Source organism: Nansenia antarctica (genome assembly GCF_963989245.1).
Source record: "Nansenia antarctica genome assembly, chromosome: 4".
NCBI lineage: Eukaryota > Metazoa > Chordata > Actinopteri > Argentiniformes > Microstomatidae > Nansenia > Nansenia antarctica.
Genome location: NC_137689.1, coordinates 43,222,413 through 43,231,407, shown reverse-complemented (window position 1 = coordinate 43,231,407; position 8,995 = coordinate 43,222,413). Strand labels below are relative to the sequence as shown.

Sequence of the window (8,995 nt, the reverse complement as noted above, 5' to 3'; positions counted from 1 at the left end):
ACTACCATCAACCTTGGTTTCTCAAGGTTTACTCATTATGCAGATATCCATTTAATGTTTGTATATCACACAAATGACTAGTAGTTGAATGGCTCGCCCTCGCTCCATGGTAATAAGGCCCATAAACACTGAACAGAAATGGAATATAGCTCACCCACAAAAAAACCTCAAATGACTTTCTTCATGAGCAAAGACATACCTCGACTTTGGATCGTCTGTTATTAAAAAAAGAGTCAATTTTCTACTTCAAACTTATTGACCTCTAAACTCGGGTCAGCTTCAGAGAACACTTTGCACCTGCCTTGCTGTCTTGTGCACTTTTAATTCTCCACAGAGCACGGACGATTAACAGTGTGTGTGCAGCCTGCTCTCTCCCAACCCCACTGGTCTCTTGTGTGTGTGTGTGTGTGTGTGTGTGTGTGTGTGTGTGTGTGTGTGTGTGTGTGCGTGCGTGCGTGCGTGCGTGCGTGCGTTCGTTCGTGCGTGCGTGCCTGTGTGTCTGGCCGTGAGAAAAGGGGGCCATCATCTTTACACTCTTCCTCTCAAACTGTAAAACTTATGGAAGCTTTTCACTCTGCTGCTGTGATACTGTGCTGCCTGGCCCCCCCTATGGACCCCCTGGTGGAGGTAGACATTCGACAGGACGGAGGTTCTCTGTGGTAATGCATGGAACGGAATTTCGGAATAGTATCAAACACGTGTGGTATCAGACACTCAAGCCTCCACTTTAACACTACAACAGCCATGAGGTAGTGATGGGGGAAACAAAGCTTTCGACGCAATTGACACGTTCGACACAATTGTGTCGGAAAAAGTGTCGATCTTTCGATGCAGTCGATACAGCAACTCCATACTGCCACCTGCTGGTCAGGTCATGGTACTGCCTATACTGCCATCTGCTGGTCAGGTCGTGGTACAGCAGCTCCACAATGACATCGCTGGTCAGGTCGTGGTATGGCGGCTGTATCGACTTATTCACAAGTCAGGAATTTGAGGCAAAATACAATAAGCCCACCGTCATCTGCGATGTCTTGTTCAATAAAGGTGCTGTGACAAACTGTGTCGATGTGTATGTGGCCATATATGTGGTCTTAAAAGTTGGTGTGTCTAGTAGACTATAATAAATACATATATGAATAAATAAATAAATGCAACTGTTGTGTCCATTTCTGATATGAATAGAATAGAATTTGCCATTTAGCAAACGCTTTTAATCCAAAAGCTACTTACAGGGACATTCCCCCTGGAGTAATTGTAGTACTCAAGGGCACACTAGTGGTGGTGTTTCAGGCAGGATTTGAACTCACAACCTTCCGATCACCAGTCCAATTCACTCCACTATCCCCTTGACATGTAAGGATACAAATCGGAATGACATTTCGGCATGTGTGGGACATGGCTGTTTGACAATTGGAGCAGATATAAATGGTCAACATGTCATAACAGGGTCAACAGTGTTGGGACGTGCTCGTGGAACAGGGAAAGAGTGCAAAACAAGGCTACATTGTGGAAACTGGACAGACTTGTGCTTATGTGAACAATCAAATATTTATTGCTTGTGTACATGAACAGGCAACGTTTTTTTATGTGTATCTATCTGGCTAGCCTATGTGTTGCAATTATGAATCTATGACTATCTCTGTATGTTCTATATCTATCTATCAATATCTACCAATCTCATGTCTATTTCTATCTCTATCTCTGTCTCTGTCAATAAATGTATTCTGTCTAGCGTCCGTATGTCTCCACTCTGACTACAACCCTCGAATATGAGTGAATATGAGTGAATATGAGAGAGTTCAACGTCATTTTATGCAATACCAAACTTGGAACACTGCCCCGTTTGCGGAACGACTGACACACGCGTCAGATGTGCGTGTGTGACGTACGAATCTTTCTTCGAGTAGTCACGTGGTTTTTGCCATTTGACACAAGCATCGATACATTTGTATCGACGCACATTGCGTCGGAAGATAGACGCCGTGTCGTGACTACTGCGTCGAGCGTAACATCCCTACCATGAGGGGTCATTTGACCCCTGTGAGTAAAGAAACATTTTATAGCTTTGCACTCGATCACATTTCAGGACCCTCCTTCCATGACTCTTCCTGGATATGTGTGTTCTACCAACCAGTATCCTTACATTTTCAAAATCACATCAGGATAAAGCTATTAGGAAGTAGGCTAATTTACAAGCGGGCAACTAGTGGTTGTTGTGTGTAAATAGCAGCTTGAGCATGGTAAAGAGGGGGTCATTTGACCCCCGAGGCGTCTCTTTTAGTACGGCTGTTCTAGTGTTAAAGGCAGGAAGAAGGAGGCCAAGAATGACAGAGTATGAATACAGACCAGGTGGGAGCGTGCGTTCCCTGGACTCCCTGGAGAGTGGGGCTTTCGGAGAGTGGAGCTTTTTCTTTATTAAGAGAATATCTGAGTGAGACTTGTGTGTCCTTGAGGCGGAGGAGGGCCGATGGGCGTCTGAGCTGCTGGGGGTCGCTGCTGATGAAGAAGAAGAAGAAGAAGAAGAAGAGAGATGAGCCTCTGCTTTTATTTCTAAAATAAAGCCCAGTCTTGCCATTAGGCAAGTGGTAGTATATATCTTCATAGGCGAAAGACTTAAATTGGTGTGGAAATAAAATAAAGCCTAGTCTTGCCATTAGGCAAGTGGTAGTAAATATGTTCATAGGCAAAGGATTTAAGTTGGTGTGAAGATGGGAAACAATCAGTCTCTCCGAGGTGGAGAAGGTTGCGCTAGAGAGCGCAAACAATGTTTTACCTTTTCTTTTTAGTGTTTTCCCCTGCTTTTATATTCATTCTATGCATGTATATGTTTTTATATATGTTTTTATATTCACTTTATGTTCTTATTCCTGTTGTAAAGCACTTTGAGCTGCATTTCTTGTATGAAAGGTGCTATATAAATAAAGCTTTACTTACTTACTTACTCTGCAGGGTGCAAGGAGAGAGGGGGTTGGGGGCAGTGGGAGGCGGTGGGGGGTAAAAAAACGTTCATGGAATTATGATACCTTATAAGAACAAGTACTTTTAGGTGTGCATTATAAGACATTATAAGAACAAGACAGCCCCCCCCCCTGCCCCACCGCCCCCCCCGGCATGGGTAGGACTGGAACCACTGCGGGAAGCTGGCTCTCCATTAAATACCACAGAACATTAAACCACTCTTGATTCCCAGAGAGAACACCAAAAGACTCCTGCCTTTGTATGCTGTCAGCAGGAGAGCCAAAGGGCAGAGGAAAGAGGAGATGGAGGAGGAGGAGGAGGATGAGGTGGTGGAGGAGGAGGAGGATGAGGATGAGGATGAGGATGAGGATGAGGTGGAGGAGGAGGAGGAGGAGTTGGGGGAGGAAGAGGTGGGGGAGGAGGAGGAACAGGAGGATCAGGAGGAGGTGGGGGAGGAGGAGGAGGAGGTGGGGGAGGAGGAGGAGGAACAGGAGGATCAGGAGGAGGTGAGGAGGAACAGGAGGATCAGGATGAGGTGGGGGAGGAGGAGGAAGAGGAGGTGGGGGAGGAGGAGGAGGTAGGGGAGGAGGAGGTGGAGGAGGTGGAGGAGGAGCAGGAGGTGGGGGAGGAGGAGGAGGAGGTAGGGGAAGAGGAGGTGGAGGTGGGGGAGGAGGTAGAGGAGGTGAAGGAAGAACAGGTGGATCAGGAGGAGGTGGGGGAGGAGGATCAAGACAAGGAGGAGGAGCAGGTGGAGGAGGTGGAGTTGGGGGAGGAAGAGGTGGGGGAGGAGGAGGAACAGGAGGATCAGGAGGAGGTGGGGGAGGAGGAGGAGGTGGGGGAGGAGGAGGAGGAGGAGGTGGGGAGGAGGAGGAGGAGGTAGGGGAGGAGGAGGTGGAGGAGGAGGAGGTGGAGGAGGAGGAGGAGGTGGGGGTGGAGGAGGAGGTAGGGGAGAAGGAGGTGGAGGAGGAGGAGGTGGGGGAGGAGGAGGTAGGGGAGAAGGAGGTGGAGGAGGAGGTGGGGGAGGAGGAGGTGGGGGAGGAGGAGGTAGGGGAGGAGGAGGTGGAGGAGGAGGTGGGGGAGGAGGAGGAGGCGGTAGGGGAGGAGGAGGTGGAAGAAGAACAGGTGGATCAGCAGGAGGTGGGGGAGGAGGGGGAGGAGGATCAAGACAAGGAGGAGGAGCAGGTGGAGGTGGAGGAGGAGAAAGAGGAGGAGGAGCAGAAGGAGCAAGTGGAGCAGGAGGAGGGGGAGGAGGATCAAGACAAGGAGGAGGAGCAGGTGGAGGTGGAGGAGGAGAAAGAGGAGGAGGAGCAGAAGGAGCAAGTGGAGCAGGAGGAGGAGGAGGAAAAAGACGAGGATTAGGAGGAGGAGGAGGAGGAGGAGGAGGAAAAAGAGGAGGAGGAGCAGAAGGAGCAGGTGGAGGAGGAGGAGGAAAAAGAGGAGGAGCAGGAGGAGGAGGAGAAAGAGGAGGAGGAGGAGAAAGAGGAGGAGGAGGAGGAGGAGGAGATGAGAGAGGGACGGCACACAGAGCGTTTAGGTTTTTTAAATGCCAGTCACGTTATAATGAGCTTCTCTGTGGTCCATAGGCCTAACATACTTATTTGCACATCTCTTTTATTATGTGTCTGTTCCCAGTTCCCTGCTGCTCTCTCTCTCTTAGCCCCCATCACACAGGGAACGTTGGCGGGAAGCACAGTCGGCTCGCCGGGGCGTCCGGGAGCGTTGCCCAGGGGAAGCCCGCGGATAATTACAAACCATTCAGCAAACACAGCCAGTCAGCAAACACACCCCACACAGGAGTCACAGAGAGAAGCAGCCAGTCACCTCGCACAGTCACATAGAAAGACGGCCAATAGGCAAACAGGGCTCCAGACCACCAGTAAACACAATACTTGAGTCACACACACACACACACAGATAGAAAAAGAGCCAATCCGCAAACAGAATTCAATTTGAATACATTTGTATTACCAAAATATAATCAGCAAACAGAATGCATAGTCACGAAGGAGGCAACAAGGTAAGAGGGAGCTGGCTATAACGAAACCTGTTAACACTAGAACAGCTGTGCCCTTTTTACCTACTAAAAGAGCCGCCTCTTTACAATGCTCAAGCTGCTCTTTACATACAACGACCACTAGTTGGCCGTCTTGTAAATTAACCTGCTTCCTACACAGAAAAACGGCAAAATAGCTTTATACTAGCTTATCCTGATAAGAACAAGAAAATGTAAGGATACTGGGTGGTAGAACGTGCATATCTAGGAAATAAAATGAAAGGAGGGTCCTGACATTTGATTGAGTGCAAAGATATAACATGTTTCTTTACTCACAGGGGTCAAATGACCCCTCATGGCTGATTAAGTGTCAATGAGGTTCATAAATAAAAGGGACAATGATGGCTCATCACTTAACAATGAAGAAAATAATGGAAGGCTTTAAGGAGGGCGAATGGGAGTCCTCATCCTCCCTCCTCTTGTACCCCACCATCCACATCGTCCTCTTCATCATCATCATAATCATAATCATCACCACAGCTGATAGAATTCCATTTTCCAGGCTTAGTTCTAATTATCTGCCATTAGTGAATGTCACCCCTATGTGTGTGTGTGTGTGTGTGTGTGTGTGTGTGTGTGTGTGTGTGTGTGTGTGTGTGTGTGTGTGCGTGTGTGTGTGTGTGTGTGTGTGTGTGTGGTGTGTATAACTATGCATGCTCCAGTGCGGTGATAGGACATAACAACAACAACAGCCTTCCCTTCGGAGCTGAGAGTCTGGCTGAAGAGAGAGATGGAGGACAGAGTGAAAGTGAAGAGCCCTTTCGGGAAAGAAATCTGGGGTAGCTAGCTCAGACTTCAATCATGGGAGAGGAGGAGAATTATGAACAAGGACAGCCACACAAAGTAAAAGTGCTAACAATACGTGTGACTTTCCACCTCAGAGGTGAGTGGTCGTCCCCCCCCCCCCCGACCCTGGACAGGAGGGAGAGAGAGCATCATTATATATTAATAAAATCAGACCATTCTTCCACGGCCCCACCGCCACTGTTTGTGCTCTATATTGATTTCTCACTGAAATCGTTTGATGAGAGTATAGGGACTGACACTTTGATTACGTTTACCATTGTGTATGTGTGTGTGGATGTTTGTGTGTGTGTCTGTTTTTTTTTTTAACACAATAATTTTTTATTTATTTTTTACAAATGACATCCCTGGCATTTTGGTAAGGGCATTTCACTTGGTTGGTTCTTCACAGCTCTGTGCATCTGTCCTGCTGCTATTCCATGCGTGAAAATTCAAAAAAATAGATCCACTCAGAACAATGGAACACAAACATGGGTGGCACACACACACACACACACACACACACACACATACATGCACACACACAGACACACACACACACACACACACACACACACACACACACACACACACACACACAGGGCTGTACATGTTCTTTGGGGAGCACAATCAGAGGGGTAGCAAACTGTTTTCCTGGGCTCCGCTCCTCTAGTCTTCTTCAGTTGAACAGGTTCCAGCGCCTCCCATGGCCTCCGGAGAAGGTATGCTCCAGCCCACAGCCAGGGCTGGACGTGTGGCCGCCAACCAGCCCACCTCTCAGCCCAGCAGCCTGCTGCATGTCTCTGGATGCACTGTTTGTTTCACCTTCTTCAATACACAGTCAAGCAGTCTTCCACAAACACATATACTGATGATATTAAAGTCACGCCTCATATACAGGAGAATGCAGAATTGTATTCCAGTGTCTCTTAAAAGCCCGCAAGGATGTCGGTTAACATCGGGCCACCTTTGCCGATTGTGCTTAGAATGCTCTATTTGCACGATGAATGCACTTTTTCAAATGGGAACCCTTTCTCCTGAGGGTAGAAATACATTTGGTAAGGTCATTAGTAACAGCTATGTATTTTGACGGAGTAAGCATATGTCAAGTCAGTGTGTCCATTTTAGCTTTTGATAGACATTTAATAACACTGTTGACATTGTCAATGAATATTTGAACAATGAAGTCAAGAGTGGCCTGTTTCATTTGTGTGGCAGAATCAATCAATCAATCAATCAATCAATCAACAATTGTACTTGGGGTGTTAGCTACTGTAAAATCTACCCATTTGCCCCATCCAGGTAACAATATGGGTACATACAGTACCTGTTACAATCATCTTCCCCCTATAGACAGCCTACAGTATGGAGTGAAATAATTCAAAACGATTTATTTTATTTTATTAATATTGCATATGAATTCAATTGCAAATATGTATGGGTGACAGAGTGAGAGATGTGTATAGGGCAACTATGTTTGTGGTACCATATGTTGTAGGAATAAGCAGATTACATCGATCAGGCTGGCAGGCTTTAAATTCAGCCCAGATGCTTCATTTGGAGTCCCTTTGAAACTGGTGTCACAACACACGATTACATGACTGTAAGGAGAGAGGAGGATTAGGTTACATTCATTAATTCCACCACACATTAATAGGTTTGCTCAGGTTTCGTTATTATTACAGAGTGAAGTCTCGAGGGCCGGAGTACAGAGGAGGGGTTGGGGTTGCAGTGGCACAGCAGAACTGAACACTGTCGTGGAACGCGCCGCTGTACCAAGGGGACAGAACACTGTCGTGAACGCGCCGCTGTACCAAGGGGACAGAACACTGTCGTGAACGCGCCGCTGTACCAAGGGGACAGAACACTGTCGTGAACGCGCCGCGCGTACCAAGGGGACCCGCTGAGTGACAGCTTCGGAGGCACGGTGCGCCCCGCGCGGCACAAGAGCGGAGCCAGCTAATCTGTCCACTGCATCGCTCTTGTCAAAAGCATCTGTACGAAATAACCCTCTTCATGCAGATCAGCTTTTAAACTAGGGCAGGAAACGGAGGTTTTATCCCCTCGCCACGGCGACGGAGCCTCGCAGTCAATAAGAAGGAATCAATGGGCTTCATACAGCAAACAGGCGGTACTGTAACACCCTTTCAATCTGAACAGAACGCAGTCTGGAGGAAACCATCCATTTGTTTTTAACTTCTTCAAAGGCAAGGATACACAATTCTTATAGACCGATTGGTCTTGGCAAAACAGAGAAGAAAGGAAGATATTTTCTTTTATCTGGAATACATTCTGGCTTTCAAAGTGTATTTTTGTGGATTTTGTTGTGTGTTTGCATAACTGGACAGTAGTATAATCTCAGAGGGCGCTACATGTTACCGGTCCTTCCCTGTTGGGGGTAACGGACACAGTAATTGAAGACAGACGGGAGAAATTGGAAGTTCTGTAAGTGCGTAATGTGAGCTCACTATGTGTGTGGTTGTAGTTTTCCCATCGCTGCTTCTAGAACCGTAGCCCGTGTGTGTCGAGAGGTAGTTTTAGCATCTCTCCCTCTATGCGTGAACATTTTACACCCCTAGTATCTATGGAGTAGATCAAACGGAAAGACACTAAAAAGAGCGGTTTCCTTCTCCGTCGCCTATACCAACAGGCGGTTCTGGTCGAAAAGCTTCTCCAGAGAATGGTAAATGACCAATGGGGAATCATGAACAGCACTTCGGAACTCGAAGATGGACAACGGCATAAAAATCAGGTACGTCCGCGTACAGTCGCGTTTCCCCTTTCCCCCACATCGGCTGTGCGCAGTTCTAGACTCGTATTGGCGACGGGCTGTGTACCGTTGGCGCAGTACTGCTCGCTAGAGCTCAGTGGAAGAAGCGCCGCCGGGCTGCTCCTCTCCCCAGCTCAGACACTTCTTGCTCCTGTCACACTTCGTAAACCCATTCGTACATCAACCGGATGCCTAATAGGCTATTTTGTTCCGCGTAATGCTGCATGCTTCGGAAGAGAGAGCGCTGGTCTCTTGAGCCACACACACATCTCTCTCCACATAGAGAGGCTAGGAAACGCATAGACATTTCAGACACTTTGTCTGCGATATTGAATAATCCCTTCACACCGGACTTGAGGCCGGCGCATGGATGGATTCAACGGTACTGATTCTGGCTTGCGCATCGCCCCCGCGTCGCTTCTATGCGCTTT

The 8,995-nt window shown here is 47.8% G+C and overlaps 1 protein-coding gene across 1 annotated transcript in view; it reads left to right on the top strand.

Moving 5' to 3' along the window:
• Positions 1-8,474: 8,474 nt before the first annotated feature.
• fibcd1b (fibrinogen C domain containing 1b) overlaps positions 8,475-8,995 on the top strand; it is a gene marked incomplete at both ends in the record, with an annotated part of 168,050 nt that continues 167,529 nt past the window's right edge. The window contains one exon of the mRNA XM_080530399.1: positions 8,475-8,546. Coding sequence (XP_080386525.1) covers positions 8,475-8,546 — 72 coding nt within the window. The remainder of the gene's footprint in view (positions 8,547-8,995) is intronic.